The 17765-nt window shown below is 34.9% G+C and overlaps 2 protein-coding genes across 4 annotated transcripts; one reads left to right on the top strand and one right to left on the bottom strand.

Annotated features, from left to right (window-relative positions):
- Positions 1–1406: 1406 nt before the first annotated feature.
- Positions 1407–6401, bottom strand: LOC133877582 (protein TIC 62, chloroplastic). Its single transcript, XM_062315946.1, has 9 exons — positions 6017–6401; positions 5460–5572; positions 5243–5296; positions 5037–5121; positions 4650–4755; positions 4123–4209; positions 3912–4009; positions 3614–3723; positions 1407–1739 (listed from the first exon to the last, which is right to left on the bottom strand). Exons 1-9 carry the CDS (start codon positions 6303–6305, stop codon positions 1674–1676), a joined length of 1008 nt encoding a protein of 335 aa, XP_062171930.1. The 5' UTR covers positions 6306–6401; the 3' UTR covers positions 1407–1673.
- An 81-nt stretch (positions 6402–6482) lies between these two features.
- Positions 6483–15848, top strand: LOC133877581 (pseudouridine-5'-phosphate glycosidase). Of its 3 annotated transcripts, none has more exons than XM_062315944.1 (13): positions 6483–6618; positions 6885–6996; positions 8070–8180; positions 8854–8936; positions 11353–11412; positions 11541–11601; positions 11953–12059; positions 12160–12237; positions 12948–12993; positions 13103–13223; positions 13387–13424; positions 13889–13972; positions 15587–15848. In XM_062315944.1, exons 1-13 carry the CDS (start codon positions 6544–6546, stop codon positions 15607–15609), a joined length of 999 nt encoding a protein of 332 aa, XP_062171928.1. In that variant the 5' UTR covers positions 6483–6543; the 3' UTR covers positions 15610–15848. The 3 variants fall into 3 exon arrangements, with proteins under 3 accessions (XP_062171928.1, XP_062171927.1, XP_062171929.1); XM_062315943.1 differs by having other exon boundaries at positions 13339–13424; XM_062315945.1 differs by lacking the exon at positions 8854–8936 and having other exon boundaries at positions 8070–8176; positions 13339–13424.
- The last annotated feature ends 1917 nt before the right edge of the window (positions 15849–17765 follow it).

Here is a 17765-nt window from a genome sequence, read left to right as displayed (position 1 = left end):
CCAAGACAAAAACGTGCATTATCTCTCCCTTACTCTAAATCCCACAGAAAAATTGATCATTAGAGGCCCAAGAACACAACACTTTTGCACAAGAAAAGAAAAAAAAAAAAAAAAACACATTATTTCACCCTTTGAGAGACTCTAGAACTCCACATAGAAAAATCAACCGTCAATCTAGGAACACAGATTTAAAAGTAAAAATAAAAAATATTATTCTCTTAATTCCAGCAAATTACCAAAATCACTTCTTGAAAGCTATACAAATTTTTCCAGTAGCCAGGTGGTAAGAGGGCCAAGACTTCTGAGCTCATTTGAGACTCAGTCTCTCCTTCCAGCAAACTTTCGCACCCATCAACCCAAGGTAACGACACAAACACTAAGATGTTAACCACCGTGATGGGTGGTAGGATTTTTATCTACTATTTTCTCGATCTATGACTCTTGCGTACTCTTTTTTTCTTTTTTCTTTTTCTTCTTCTCTGGAAGTTTTTTTTTTTTTTTGGGATCTATGGCACTGAGTTTGAAACTAATGGCTCAGCCTTCTTTTCTTTATTATAAAGACAAGATAAGACCACCTGTCATGACCACACCTTTATCATTGTTCTTATCGGTCATCCACGTACAACCACATGTTCTGATATGCTTGCCAACAAAAACTTGTCATGTTATTAATTTTATTTTTGTATTTTTACCTCTTATATTACTTTATCATTTTTGTCAAACAAAACTTATGTATTGTGTAAAAAAACACAAAAACTTGAGTTAAGTAGATTTTTTGTTGAATAGTAAAATGTTTAGACCCTGTAAAATTTATACAGGCTTGCTACTAGTAATATAACATTGAATTTCAAAAGTAAAAACAATAATTTTAATATAAAAGTATAACAAAAAAATTAAAAATTTATTTTTATTCAATATTTAAATGTTAAAAGAAGTCCTCATTTAAAATAATCGCCTAAGGCCCTAAAATTTATTGATTATTTTAGGGTTTGATTATTCAACAAATACGTACAAGATTGTTGGATGGCTATATACGCATGTGGGGCGCTTCATTGAGATATGGGTAATGGAGGAGGAATTTGGGGATGATCTAATTAAAGGCAAGATTGTTTATTTTGATATTCGGAAGGAGGAATTTGGGTTGATTTCTCGACCAGAATTTCGCCCGTCATTTACTTGATCTGAGGGGAGACTTGGAGATCGTTGATCGTTCATCTGATAAGCACATTCAGATATGGGTAATGAAGGAATATGAAGAGAAAGAGTGGGTCAAAGAATACAAGATTGGTCTGGCAGTGGTGCTCGGTAATGCACTCGTTTGAGTTATACAGGGCTATGTTTGATTAAATCACAAGATGTTTGATTTCATGTGCATGGTTCAGTACAGACAATTGACAAACCAATGCTATTCTATAATTTACAAATCCATTATGTTGAGAATGATATGAAGAAAGTCTTTAATTGATACACCATTGCTCTGTAATTCTATCATAATGAATCTTGCCAATGAGGCCTCTGTGGGTTCTGTCATCACTCACTAATAGTAGTGACTAAATATCTTCTGTATTTACATAAAATAATTATTTTCAGTGCAGTATACAGTAATGATGGCATTCATTTCTCTGTTTCAAACAGTATCTATACCTTACTACACACAGATGAACCAAATTGAGTCATTGGCCTTGTGCAGCTTTGAATAGCTCTAGCCACTTCTGTGGATCACTTCCTGGTCCTTCCCCCTGCATGCAAATTTCAGTTGGGCAAAATGAAGCAATCTCTTTCCGTATGCAGAATATGGTAAGTTAACTAGGAGTAATCTAAGCGGTTGACACAGATCAAGCCTAATTGAATCCCGAATTCAGCTCCAGAAAAAGTATATTGGTAAATAAGTGAAAATGCGGAGACTTTGGTAAACAAGGACTAAGAAATTGTACTGCACAACATTGGATCTCACAAACATTTGATAGAAACATTCAATATTCTATGGTCTGTCTAAGCTCCAAGAAGATACATTTTACAAAAATACATGATGTGGTCAAACATGTTTCTTTCTACTTTACAGATTCACATAACAGGTCAAAACCCTTAATGGATGAAGAAGACGACAAAGCATTACTTACATAAGATAAGATAATCGGTGGATGTTGAACATCATGAAACAACCAACTTCAAAAGTTTTAAGACAATAGGAGAAAACCCATTTTTTGTTTGTCATCTACTAAGCATTCTGATTAAAGCAACATTTGTGTTAAAATATCTCCTTATATTTTTAAACGTGCCTCTCTGATGTTTTGGGTCCATAATGCTGTTAGTACACATTCAGCATGTTTTCGAACAGCCAAAAATCAAAACAAGGTTATTTATTTATTTCTTCTTGTTATTGATTTTCAAATTTTTCTTTCAAAATTGGAGTGGATATAAACAACCACTACAGGCCCACTAAAGCAACCTTTACATGGATAATAATTAGGCCATAGCTCACCATCAGATCACAAAATCTCCCGGCAAAGAAACTCCCTTGACAGCTCTCAAAATCTTCTTTCACATGGAAACCAACACCCTCATCAATCACAAAACAGCTATTAATACACCCTACAAGGAAAATCACACAGTTGACACCTATGTTACTATATTGGACAAGGGGCCTCTCCCACTAAAAGGGGCACACATCCTCAGGTACACATATGCTCTCTTCCCCACTCTTCTCCCCCCCCCCCCCCCCCCCCCCCCCCCCCCCCAAAAAAAAAAAAAAAAACCTATTAATTTAAGCATCGGAGAAGTGCGTCGTTCGAATATCCACCAACCAGTACTCCGATCGAGCCATAATGACTTTCAACTTTGACCAAGTTTCTGAATTCCAGTTTAAGGTCAAACTTAATCTAACAAACTTAGCCTTACACCAAACTTAGTTTTGACATCGAATTAGAAAACATTAAACCTAACAATATTATTGAAAAGCAAAGCACTTTAGAAAAGATGTATATTGTTTGGTCACCAAATTAAATAGGCATGATTCTATTAGAAGAGATAGCAATCAACAATTATTAGCTATTGTTATTTTGTCTTATAAGCAATCAAAACCTCAACAATTATATTACCTTATACAAAAGTGAAGAGAAAGTGGAGGACATTTTGGACATTCGATGTAAACCAACCCATTATGTTTAATGCTATCACCTCGAAATTAAGTTAAACTAAATAAATTTTGATTCTTACAGCATTTGGAATGAGTCAATTTTTTTTAATAAGCAATGAAATATCATTAAAAAGCGAAAAAACGAAACCCATTTACACAAGAAGTATACAAGAGTCGATCAATTTTATCCCATTTACATGACGATTTCAGGATTTAAAGAAATGTAAGTCTTAACATTGTCTCTTATAAATTTCGTCTTCTTCTATTAGTCTGGTTTGCAACCCCACATCCTCCCCGACCCCATCAAAAAAAAAGAAAGAAAGAAAAGTTATGGGTTTGAATTTAAATGCTCCAGGAAGGATGTGAAATGATAACAGATATGCATGGATGGTATGACCATACACTCCACATTTACTACAATCATTACTTCAATTGAATTTATTTCATAAACTTATGCAGTCATCTTTTGTAGATTACCTCAACTGAATTGATTTCATAAACATTGCCTTGAGTAGAGTCTATGTCCAGTGCTTGTATGCAAGCCTCTGCGATTACAAGTCTGCTAGCCTCTCCAACAAGTTTATCTCCTGAGCACTCATACAAACCCGTCAGACAAAAGAAATATGAATAGAATGAAAGAATAAATTGTCAAAAATTACATATGCAGATGAGGCTATTTATTGTTTGATTAATAGGTATTTGGATCTATCATCAATTTGACATTATAAAGAAACAAGTTGCATCGTGTTCCACAAAAAAAATTATTATGGCATACCTTGACCTATAAGGACTGCACGTCTTTGCCCAGCTGTAGCTTTGAGCAAAGTATTTAGATCATAAGATGTGTAAGGTCCATCTGTCAATCTGCCAGGCCTGTTACATAGAGAAAAATTATAAAACTAGACACATTTTGCTAAGCTGACGCCTCTCTCAAGTCACTATGCATTTGTTTCTGAGAATCAAGTTAATCATAATTTGCGACATACCTGATTATGGTAAATGGAAGACCAGAATTACGAAGAAAATCCTCCCCCATCTTTTTAAATTTCAGAACACCAAAGAGGTTCATAATACTAGAGAAATAACACAAAATAATTAAATTAGCCCAGGGTACTAGAAAATAAGCAAGTTTTTTTAGTCAATTCATAATTGGGGAATATATAATGGGATCAATATCCTGTTAAAACTTCACAACAAGCACTTTGAACAAGCTGTAGCCATAACAAGAAGAGAACAAAAAGATCCCCGCTTTCAAACCACTGAAAAATATATACATCTGCTGCAAAATATGTATGACCTAATTTGTAACACAAAGCCTCAAAGAACCACTAAACGAAGGGTTCATAATATGTGACTTCCCAAATAAACTATTGGGAATGTCAATTTGGAAATTGTGTGAAGTTGAGTAGCAACCTCAATTGTAGGGTCCTAATATTTATATATGTCATTAAATAATAATTTCCTTATAATTACTTATTTTTTAATTTTCTATCCGTTTAAGAAGTAGTCTTACCTCCATGGTAGTTCGCTGGACTTTGTTACACCTACTGATGAAACAAGAACAATCCTCTTCAATGAAGGTGGCAGTGCAGATACAAGATTTCTCACACCCTCCCAATCTTCGATTAAAAACTTATAGTCAAAAGCATGGAAAGCATACATACATGTGTGAGTGTGTGGGTGTTTGTGCACACCTGACTGCAGTCATGTACATACACTTAACTGTGATTTGAAGGCACAAAGAATGATGAACTCTACCGACTATGCAGGGCTATACTTCAGTGCACAATCAGTAGTACATAAAAAACTTTGAAGATTGTGTTGTCTGTCTTGTTACTTGCAGACTCTTGTTTACTCATGATGCTAAAATATATAATAGATCAAAAATATTAATCCTGACCTACTCTTTCTGGTGTATTATCTCCATTCCACCGTTTAGAAGGAAAGGCTGTCGTTCCCGTGCAGCAAATCACATGTGTGACTCCCTTAAAGACAAGGTTTTAAGAATAGAAGTCATATTGCCCAACATTCTCTTCATCATTGATTAAGAAAAATAAAATAAAATAAAATAATAGAATGTAGATTTGAATAAAGCAAGAGAAAAACCTCAAAGATAGATGGATCTATATCCTCTGGATTCCGAGTATCCCCTTCGAAAACCTATCAAGTTGAAAAGCTCTATGACTACAAAGTCTAACATCCTGAGGGAAGATAACAATTATATACAAGAGAATTCATATAATTATGCTCCAAAAATAAAATACGTGCAAATTTATTATTGATAGGGAATAGTTGATGCATAATTCAGTCACAAGGCTGCCACCTGCAATTTCTCCTCATCTTGTTTACCAAACAAGGCGATTGCTTTCTCGGGATCTCGCAGTAATAGCCGTGACTTGATATTCCGTTTTAGCAATGATGCCACAACCAACTGCCCTGAAAAGTAGAGAAAAACACTAAACTTGCAAACGTCCCAAAAAAAATTAACAAAAGGGTATGTGTCAAACTGAAAAATCTGGATGGAAGCCATATCAGTTACTCAAAACCCGGAACCCAATAACAAGAATTATTTCTCACTAAAAATTCACATTTTACTTCTAGCCTCTCCCTCTCTGTTTTTTTTTTTTTTTTTTTTTTTTTTAACCAGCTTATTGATAAGATTGTATGATTACATGGTTTATAAATGCATTATATTGCAATACAAACTTTCAACAAAAATTCCAGAATGAACATAAAGAGGCACAACAATTACATATACTTAAGTTCTTACAACACAAACACTCACATATATGCAAACACACACAAACAAATGGAGAGAGAAGCATATATTCATCCATGTCATATCATTTCCAGCAGAGGAAAAGAGCAAAGAGTGCTTACCAACTCCGCCGGAGCCGCCAACGACGAGAACGAGCTTAGAAGACGAAGATGAATCAGTTTTGGAATCATGGGTCGGTTCTGAATTTGAGGATTGGATGAGCTGCTCCTTGACAGCATTGAGAGCTGGCGATCCTCTTCTAGAGATTGAAATGGTCTTAGAAGAAGAAACCACAGAACAAAAGGTTGATAGTGGAAGAGTAAAACATGGGCTTCGCTGATGGGGTCTCGGAAATACTTCAACTGGGGCTGGGAAATCGGGAAGTGGAGTGAAGGAGAGTCTGGAAGCCATGAAAATGAGTCAGCAACAAACAGAAGCCGAGTGGCAACGGTTGTGTGGTGCTGGTTATGTTTGAAGGGGTGGAAAACCAAAATGACCCATGGGCCTCTTGGTTGAGTTTTGTGGAAATAATAGGAAAAAGACACAAAAACAAAAAAAACAAAAACAAAAAAGACAAACAAAAACAAAAAATAAGCGAAAAATAAGTTAAAACGTTGGGCTTCGGGTTGCTCCCTTCAGTTCCGTGGAAATGGCGTCTTCAGCTATCTCAAGACTATCCAATCTGCGAAGACACTTCCAACCCACGGACTCAAACAACAATAAGGTCCTAAGGCACCCAACCCTCCCTTCTCTTTCTTTCTTTCTTTTTTCATTTATGTTTATTCAACTTCCACTCTTCCAAAGCGGTTCTCCATCTTCAAGTTTCACAACCATCTCTTCTTGGGTTTTAAACCAATGCTTAAACTGATTAGCTAATATTCGATTTACCCATTATTCCTATTATGGTTCTTAATCCATGGCTGCTTGCTTTCTCGGAACATGAACTAATAGGTCGCTTTTTAAATGTCTTTTCTTTTTTACTTTTCATAGGGGGGCAGTGATGGTGCTGGTGGTGGGTTAATCAAGATTTCTCCAGAGGTTTCTGAAGCCTTGTCGCATGGACGTGCGGTGGTTGCTCTTGAATCCACCATTATTTCCCATGGTAATGGTTATTCTGTTCTTTGTACTTATAAAAAAAAATGGTAATTCTGTTCTTTGTGTGTTCTTGCAAGTTTGATGCTTTGTGTAACATGATTTTTAGTTCTTTGAGAAATCTGATGGAAACTGCTAAACCCATTTTGTTCAAGTTTAAGATTTGTTGGTATCATTTTGGCTCTGTTTTTATAATGGGAAAATAACTCCAAGGGTAACTCAGTCGGCTAGGGATTACACCTCATGAAGCAGAAGTTACTACTTCGAATCTTCCCTTTCCCTCCCCTTGGGACCAATTACATATACGAAAAAAAAAGAAAAAAAGAACTTGACTCCTTTTTCATACTCACTGGCAGCAGAAGGTTTTATAGGTCTAATATTTTGTTAGAAATAATAATTAAATGATTAGATTCATCATTTTCTATGAGCTTAAACTTTTGGTACAATTGGTAATTCATCGTGGTATGAGAGCAAGATGTATCTGAGTTTAAACCCTGTGTGCACATTATACCTTTTAGTTAAATTAAATTCCATCTGTTGGATCCCACCTATTTATTGAGGGGAAGTGCTAAAATAATGGTTAACTGATTAAATTCACCATTTCTCAACAACTTAAGCTTTTAAGATGAGTGATAATTTATCAGATACTTTGTGACGATGCTTGGTAAGATTTTATAATTTATTACACTTTGCTTCATTGATAGTAGTATTTCTTTGCGCCTAAACTTATATTTACATGGAAATGATTTTTCAGATTAATGTTTCCCATGGAAACAAACGAAATGTGGGGAACGTTATGTAGAGTTTCAGAAACTGCCCAGGATATTTGTGGGTTCTGTTTGGCATCCTTTTGAGCTTGAAAACATGCCTACTTTACATTTAAATTGAACCTAATTTCATTTAAATAGCATTTTAAGTGATTCTGGTCCTTAATATACATAATTTTTGAGGAATTGTTTTTCTTGATTCTCAAGAAAGAAAATAATACGCATTTGTGTGCATTTGTGTTTACAACTTAACTTCGTATGTACATTTCATAATATCTGGTGCAGACTCTGACGCATGTTTTATACATATATTCAGGAATGCCATATCCTCTAAATTTGGGGACAGCAAAGGAGGTGGAAACGATTGTTAGGACAAACGGAGCCGTTCCTGCTACTATTGCAATTTTAGATGGCATACCATGCGTAGGTGTTTATATTAAACTTGTTCTTGTACTACATATCCATATATGTACACCTGGAGAATTCACAGTTGAAGAGGTTCTATCAAGTAAATCTAGAGTAAGACAGTAAGAGCTTGATCAAGTGATTGTACTGCATGAAATCAAATTTTTTTTTTTTTTTTGATAATGCAAATTAGATGGATCTATGCTATCCAATTATGGTGATATTTTGTCATACTTCCTGTCTAAGTGGAATCCCTTATACTGTCACAGATGCCATTTTTGCTTAAACAGCATGTCTGTGTGCTGTTAGGCATACATGTAGGTCCCTACCTTGAATGTATTGGATGTTGGGCATCCAAGAGAAACTTATCCTACATAGATAGAACAGAGCGTAGATAGCAAAATTATTGTAACTGGGCAACCTATCGATTAGACAAACAATGCTGGACAATTGTATAAAGATGGATCATTATGAGATTATCAATAAGAAAGTTATGGTATTGGCATAGAAGGCTGGAGTCTGCATTTGGTTTTAGTTGTTGAGTAGATATATGTTCCATAAATTAGCTTTATAGAGGCCTCAGCTTTTTAAATTCAAAATGTTCTGGGAAAAGAAGTAGTAGCCTTGCTTAATGCTGGTATAAACTACTTAAAAGTTCATTTTCCTTTGTAACGTTAAAATATATCTGTGTATAGGCTTGAGTTTGGAAGAACTGGAAAGGCTTGCTATTTTGGGAACAAGAGCTCAGAAGACAGCCCGGAGGGACATTGCACATGTTGTGAGTAGCTCTTAGATTGGCCACCAAGTTCGTGTAGAATGTTACACATTCATGAACATCTTATTTGTTATTATCATTAGTTGCTTGTTTGGATATCTGTTTTGATCAGAGGAAGTTTTTTGTTTCACTGAGTTCAAACAGGAGATGTTGAAACCTCAAAATGTTATTTCAAACTTATTAAATTGTCAAATGTTCGGGCTTTCCTGTAAGTTATTTATCTTGGAATGAAAGGAGCCACTAAGCCATACAGATGAAACATTAGTAAACCTATAATGTAGGGTAATTAAACTGACCACAAGTATCGGAATGTATTTCAAAGAAAAATAGTAATGATTCCTTAAACCTTGTTTACCTATTACATTTTTATGCAATACTAATATAGGAAATAGGTGATTTAATAGAATTCAATTAGCTGCAGTGGCAGGGCGAGTCTGGAATCAGATTTAGATTCCTTTAACTACAAAGCTACTAATATGCATTTCAAACTCAGGCATGCAATCATCCAGGTCTTGCCTTTTAAGTTCTCCAGCGGTATAAAAAGAAAGTTGTAGTTCTGGTTGGGGTGATTAGACTATTTAAATTCATATTTTGTCCCTGATGCCCATTTTCTCTCTCAACAAAAATCTCCATTTAAGCAGATCTGAGAGTCCTACTCATAATCAGAACTTTGTTGACAATGATGATGATAAAATGGCATTATCCATGTCTCAACAATTATCGCTTTTATTGATAAAAATCATTCAGAAGTAGATCCTAATTCTTTAAATCATAAATGAATCCTTGAGGACTATCTGAATCTGGAAGTTCTGTATTCACTGAGATTCAATCAACAGCATGCCCATCGTAAAATGTGAGTATATTGTATCAACCAATCCATTATTGCTGTCCCTTAGTAGTTGCAGATATGCACCAGCCTTTTGTAGCTGAAAGGTATCCTTCCCCCTTATCTGCAGGGTTGAACCCATGGGAGAGAGGGTTTGGGCATGGGAAGGGCCATCCCTTCTCTTTAATGGATTAGAATGGTGCCACCTCACAGGTTGATTACATGGCAAAGGGATTCAGATAGAGGGACAACATTGAAACAAAGGTGAAAGTCTGAGGGTAACATTGTTGCAATTGGAAAAACAGGGACGAAATAGACACGTTAAGGGAAGTTGAGGACCAAAGGTGTACTTATCTCTAACTTTTAATATAAAACAAAGTCTTTCTTTTTGTTAGAGAGAAAGGGACAAGCGTCCCTATTCTAGAAGGTAGTGAAGTGTCCCTATGAGATGGCCTAGTGTGAGGTGTCATCAATTTAGAATATTGTATTTACTCCTATAAATACTAGTGTATGAATGGAAAAGATTGTGAATTTTGGAATCATATATTTTCTTAACGCTTTTAAAGCATGTGAGCTGGCTGCCAACTAGATATTAGGGTTGGTTTGGTAAAATTTGAAGTGTTTTGGGTTTTGAAAAAGGTAAAAATGGAGAATTTATTTGGTGGGGGCCACATTTGAAAAAAGTGTTGTATGTGGGGTCTAGAAAGAAAATTCGTTTGGTAAATTTCTGAGAATGTTTCTGAAAACAAAAACTTAAGTATTATTTTCACAAAAAAGAAAAAGAAACAAAAAAAAGAAGCTTATGGAGTCTCCACAGTGGTGGCTGCCTAGTGGCAGCAGCCGAAGTGGTCATCTGGCTGCCATCACAGGGCTGCCAGACTGTCCTGGCGGCTTCTACAAGGCTGCCGCCACCATGGGTCAGGCAGCTACCATGCCAGCCTTCATTTTTTATTTTATTTTATTTTAATATGTAACAGCAGTCTCCACACTTGACAAGCGTTTTTTCTTTTTTAAAAAGTTTTGTGATTTGTTTTGAAAAGTGTGTTAGTGGTAGGAGCTACATCTAACAACCCGTTTGGATAACTGAGATTTGAGAAGGGTATTCAGCGTTTGAAAAGTGAAAACGGTCTAAAAAAATATTAACAGTGTGCAAAGTGTAATGGCTTACAAGACTAATTACCTCTGAAGATATTACATGGCTTGAGCAATTTACACTTCAGTACCAAATGACTTTTTCAAAGTCTGGCAACGTTTTTACAAAAATATACATTTCCCTTTTACTCTTTGGTTTTCTTAACCCTTTGTGTTAACTATCTTGCATCTGCGAAAGTTTCTATCATGAAATTTAGAGCTTGTATATGCAGTTTAAAATTAAAAAAAAAAAAAAAAAAGGTGATGTCTCCATACTCAATCTGCGTGTTCAGATGAATTATTGTGTTTCTTATATTCTTACGTGGTATCACATTGTAATATTTTGACAGAAGAAACCCCCTTCTTTAGCATTATGACTTTCTGTTTTGACATTATGACTTCTTTTTTGGGCTGTTCATTCTTTTGCTACTGATTTTACGTGCTAACTTGTGCTCTTTTTAGGTGGCTACCAGAGGGAATGGAGCAACTACTGTTTCTGCAACAATGTTCTTTGCTTCTATGGTGACCACTATACTCTTAGCTTTGTTATTTGCCATCTGGTTTTGCTTATGCAGGTGTACTATGCACATTTTTAAGTTCTAATATCCTTAATGTAGGTTTTGCTTATATTTTAATATACATCTCATCAGGTTGGCATCCCTGTATTTGTCACTGGGGGTATTGGAGGAGTACATAGACATGGCGAGCAAAGTAAGTTTTCCTTTATGTAAGAGAAAGATCTTTGACGGAAAGATGTGAATAGCCACATCTCCACCAACAGTGGGTGGTGAGATGGAGTTGTATTACTCTGTCATGGTGAAGAGTATTTCTACGTTCTTTTTCTTTTTTTCTTTTTTCTTGAAATAGAGTATGTCTACTAGCTATTGGATTATTCACGATATAGTAAACGTAGACACAAACTATACAAGTTACTAATGAATTGTAATGAATGAACTGCTGATTACCAATAATTTTCAAATTTTTTATTGATTTTGTTGGAGTTCAATCACCTGTAAATGAATATTCATGCTAGTATTCATATTCATTGTTCTTCCTCTGCAGCAATGGACGTATCATCTGACCTTACTGAGCTTGGAAGGACCCCAGTAGCAGTTATCTCTGCCGGTGTAAAATCAATATTAGATATTCCCAGGACCCTGGAATATTTGGTATTCACCAACTTATCTCTAATATAATTAGAACAGAGCTTCGGATTATGAAGTATAATTTAAAGTTTTTTTTTTCTTACATTTCTTGTCGTCACTACAGGAAACAAAGGGAGTTTGTGTTGCTACTTACAAAACCAACGAGTTTCCAGCATTTTTTACAGAAACAAGTGGCTGCAAGGTATTGATGGTCAACTCTAGTTCAGAGAAATTTTTCTTAGAGTTGCATTGTTCTTCCATTCAATAAGCAAATTGTGTTGTCAGTGTTATTGTTTTGTTTTAAAAGCTGTCAAGTTCAGTTAATTTGCCTTTGTAATTCTTGTCTCCACTCTTAACCATAGTTTATGCTACTACTTTTGTGTTTTCTTTATGGCCATTAGCATATAACATTAGGCTTATGCCCATTCTCACGTTGTGTTCTAGGGCATAAACAACTAAACCTCTTCAGTGGGTAGTGGCTAATGATTTATACTAATATGCCTCTCTGATATGCCTTTCACGTGAATCAAGTACTACTTTTTTGTTGGTTTTTTCTTTATCTCCCTTTAAATTCCTCTAAGTGGTTGCACATTTTATCAACTTCTGAAGATCTCTTCTTATTGTTGTGAAAAACACTTTTTTTTTTTTTGTTGATAAATTTATTGTTATGAAAAACACTTTTTTCATTTATTTGGGGTTCGAAAGTTTTTGTAAGATTGTGAAGTTTAAGAGATGTAATGATAATTACACCTACAGTGAGAAAAAAAAAATAGTTATTTGGATGATCTCTAAACGCAAATTTTAGACTTCTTGGGTGGAATTATTTTGCAAAAGTGTTGGTGAAGATAACTTTAAGGTATGACATCATGTACTGAAGAAGTTCTTTTTCCCAATGATGACATAAAACTCCAGGTGCCTTGTCGAGTAGATAGCCCAGAAGACTGTGCTCGGCTTATAGGCAAGTGACAGTGATCAGCTCCATTTTATCTTCTTCTTTCTTTTCTTTTTTTCATTTACCTTCAAAAGTTTTTATTCTGTTTTCATTTTTTTATTATTGTTTTTTGCAGATGCAAACATGAAACTGAAGCTTGATACTGGAATTCTTATCGCAGTTCCAATTCCAAAAGAACACTCAGCTTCTGGAAGCATAATTGAATGTGCTATACAGGGAGCACTTAAAGAGGCTAGGTAAATGCGCTTACAGAGGCAGATGCAAACATGAAACTGCTTCTTCTTTTTCTTTTTTTACTTTCTTGTTGTATATCCCATACTAATTTAAATAAATCTGGAGTTGGATCCTCAGGGATAAGAATATAACCGGAAATGCTGAAACTCCTTTCCTGCTTGCCAGAGTGAATGAACTAACTGGAGGAGCCTCACTTGCTTCAAGTATCCTTTCTGAATTTGTTCTAGACACAATTTTATTATATCAGTATTTGCACGTAGTTTTTACATCCCAAGTCATAGAGTAGTGATTGGCAGGGGACGTTTTACCGTCCCCTGCCCTCCCCTTTTAATTAAAAAATAAATTTTTTTTTTTTATCAAAAAGTGACTTCTGATGTCATCAGAAGTCACTTTTTGAATAAAAAATTATTTTTTTATTCAAAAAGCCGGTTGGGGGACGGTAAGACGTCCCCCACCCATCATTCCCCCAAGTCATAGCCTATGCTTATGCTGACTAAAGTTAGCTGGAATTATCTGTTTAAGCATATGGTTTTAAGCATGTGTCTATATTTCCAGTTTTTTTTTTTTTTTTCCTAAGTCACTTCCTTCATTCACAGACACCTTGAGCTGTGAATATTGTTTGTTTGGTTCTTTTTTTTTACCTTTAATTTTCTTAACCAACTCTTAGACATTGCACTTGTAAAGAATAATGCTTTTGTTGGTGCAAGAATAGCTGTAGCCCTTGTCCAGCTCAGGAAATCTTGTAATGAAGGTAGGATTATTTTTCTGATCTGTGATAATAATTTCATGATGTTGACAAAAAAAGAAGAAGATGATAATTACTGAAAAATGCATCTGGTTTGTTCAAGAAAAAAAGGGAGCTCCTTTGAGTCTTTTAAGTTATAATTGGAAACCTGACGACATAAATAGTGTTGAGAAGTATTGGGGCCAACCTTGTCCAAGGAATAGAATATATATATATATATATATATACACACCAAGGAATAAAATATTTGTCTGCAACAGAAAGGGAAACCAGTGAAAGCAGTCACGTTAGGACACTCTGCGCTCTAGGGCATCATGGTTGTGGGATTGGTACTGTTACAACTCCTGGACTTTCTTCTATTATCTTTTGCTTATTGTCGTTGTCTGAAAGGAATAGATATAAAATGCTCTGAAATAATTTGATCTGTCTATTTATATGCTATGGATTAAAGAATTATCAGGTCATGAATCATGATCTAGATCTATGCAACCCCACACAGGGCCGGCTCTGTATAGAAAAAAAATTAGGCGGTCCCCTAAGGCCCCCAATTAATGAATATTAATGATAAGTTTTTTTTTTTTTTTAATAAAAAAATATTTGAAGGCTTAATTATAGTAAATATTCTTTAATTAAGGTCCCTAATTCCTAATTATAGTAATAAGTAATTAAAAATGCATTAATATCATTTAATTCTTCAACAATCCATTCTTGAAATAAGTCTTAAAAATTGATAGTATTAAATAAGAGAATCAAATAATATTAAAGACATTCTTAAATAAAACCTTCTTCTTCTTTTTTTTTAACTTTAAACGTTATTGGAAATAATGGAGAGAGTAAAAATAATAATAATATCCAATTATATTGTGGGTAGAGATTTTTTGGGCTTTGTGATGAGCATTGAGCATCTAACATTCCAATTAGAATTTAAAGAGCAATTTTGCATCCCAAAAAGTGAGAAAATTAATTTTTAAATAAAAATATAATATTATAATTATAATTAACCTCTCTCTCTCTCTCTCTCTCTCTCTCTCTCTCTCTCTCTCTCTCTATATATATATATATATATATATATATATATATATATATATATATATATATATATATATATATATTTAAAAAAAAAAAAATGCGTCACTTAACCTAGTCGCCGTAGGCCTTAAAATGTATCGAACCGGCCCTAACTCCACATATACAGGAAATGATGTGCTTAAGGTCTTAGTAATGGGTTTAGTGCCTCATGAAGCATCAGGTCTAATGTTCGATCCCCCTTAAATGCAAATAATTCTTTGGGGTCACGACTGCGGGCAAAAGCCTAAGCTTACCCAACTCGTGTGAATGAGTTGTTTTGCATGAAGTCCTAGGAATCTAGTCGGAGCAAAGTCCCAGATACTCCAATTATTAAAAACAAGGTCTTAGTATTGGCACTAGTTCGTTCTTTATTCATTTCAAAGTGAGGAAACATATGTGACAGAACTTGGTACATAGAGAAGAAATTGCTCTAGATGTTCAACCCCCCCACCCAAAAAAATGAAAAAGAAAGAAAGAATAAAAGATTCTCATTGGATATGATTGAGCTGCCTTGTTTTCTCCCTGAAGAAGCTCATGTTTCATTTTCAACAGGTGATGCTGAGTCAGTGTCATAGGCCCCAAAGCTTCTGAAGTACTGATCCAGATCCGGGCAAATCGAACAATTTGGCTGGTTGAACTTTCTTTCTTTCTTTCTTTGTGTGACGTTTTACTCATGATGAAAATGAAATGAGTTGTTATCTGCCGCTACAATAGAAATAATTTCAAAGGTAGATGACGTACTCTGCAGTTATCATCCTGTATGACATATATAATTATGTTTTCTGATGGAAACTTTTGAGTCTTCCTACTGCCATTACTTTGGTAGTTTATGTACTTAATTTCATCAAGACCATTTATTAGAGCTATTGCACCCAATTCTCAATCCCTAGGCCCTACAAAGTTAATCTGATTCCCATTAGGTTGTCATTTCCCATTTTCAAGGAAATCTACTTGGTAAATGTTACCTACCAAACATGGGAGTGAATAAACACCAACATATTAGAAGAAGAATGATGGATTAGAAGAAGAGTCCCACCAGCAATATCTATTAGAGTTTATTAGCATAGAATAAAGGATATTGTATATCCTCAAGTGTTAGTATATTAGTAGAAGTTCGGAAGAGTTACCTTTATCCTTGTTGTAGGTATTTTTGTAGTCATCATCAATTATGTTTATCCTTTGATATTGTAAGGCTATGTATAGCATGTTGCTTGATTAATAAAGGAATTAGAGAAGTTAATTATCAACTTTAGTAATTGTTTTGTGAGGTTTAGGATCTCTCGAACTACCCTAATTTATCCGTTGTGTGTTTGAATAATTAGACACATTTGAAAACAACTAGTTATGAAAACGAAACGATTGGGCTAGTTGCCCAAATGACCACCGTTCAACTAGTATCACAGAGCTCTCGCAAGCAAAAGACTGTCTATCGTTCCAGCACTAAAGTCGAGTATCAGGCTATTGTCAATGCCGCAACGGAGTTAATATGGGTGCAGTCTCTGTTAAGAGAATTAAGTATTATTCTTTTCAGATCACTGGTCCTCTGGTGTGACAATGTAGGTGTCACTTTCCTCACAACGAATCCTCTCTTCCATGCCAGGGCCAACCACATCACGATAAACACCACATTGTACGGGATCAAATGACTTCTCGAGCTCTATCAATTCCATTCATCTCTTCTAAAGACCAAATCACCGTCACTTTCACAAAACCACGCCAACAGCAGAGTGTACTTCACTGCGTGACAACCTCAATGTTTGAGAACCGAAGGAAAAATCTCCTGCTAAGGATAAACACTGAAACGTTTTCAAAGAAGAAGGATGATGATGAAAAGTTATCAACTCAAGCACAAGATAGAGATGAAGAGTTTTCAACAGGCAAAAATGTTGATGTCATAAGATGATAACAAATATATCTCTTGGCAGCTACGACTTGACAATAAGATAAACTACTGTCATTACATATTGAGGGGCAGAATTTAGGTCCTAACACGCGGCAAATAAAAACATCAAATCACTAGAAAAGCATAATAGCAATCGCACATCAAAACACTAAGATTTTGTTTACAAAGTAGAAACCCTTTAAATAACGCATTAAAGGTAAAATTATTTCGGAGTAGCCAAATCCAGGAAATCAAGAGTAAGAAAAATTCAAAGTAAAGGCAAAACACACTTATAACCCTTTAGAATGGGAGCAGTGATACATGGGAGACAATTTTCCGTTTCCCATCACCCACTTTTTCATTTTTAAATAAAAAAAATCAAAATTTATATATATTTTTTTATTTAAAAACTCCCAAAGAGGATGATGGGGGACGGTTGTTTATCCCTTACCTATCAAACTTCAAACGAAAATATAAAGGAACATCTTCTTGTAAACAACTCCACTCCACCTCCAGCATCATTTGGATACTGCTTTCTAAAATTCTCCATTTGTCGCCTTTTACTTTATGGTTCTTACCGCATCGGCCTTGAAAAAAATAATATATATATATTTTTAATTTTTTATTCTTTTTCTCACTCGTTGAAACAAGGCCCCACTTCATGGTTTTATGGTTTTTTCTAAAAAATAAATAAAAAATAAATAAATCTTTTTGTTTCAATTCAATTGACGTAAGTGGGAATTATTTAAAATTACAAGAAATAATTTTTAATTTGAATTTCTTAAGGTCTGGCCTGGAACACGTCGAGAGTTGGTGACCACATGCATGAATCCATGGAAGTTAAGACAA

The sequence above is a fragment of the Alnus glutinosa genome, chromosome 9 (assembly GCF_958979055.1).
Source record: "Alnus glutinosa chromosome 9, dhAlnGlut1.1, whole genome shotgun sequence".
In the NCBI taxonomy this organism is placed as follows: domain Eukaryota; kingdom Viridiplantae; phylum Streptophyta; class Magnoliopsida; order Fagales; family Betulaceae; genus Alnus; species Alnus glutinosa.
This window is presented reverse-complemented; position numbering and strand designations above follow the sequence as displayed.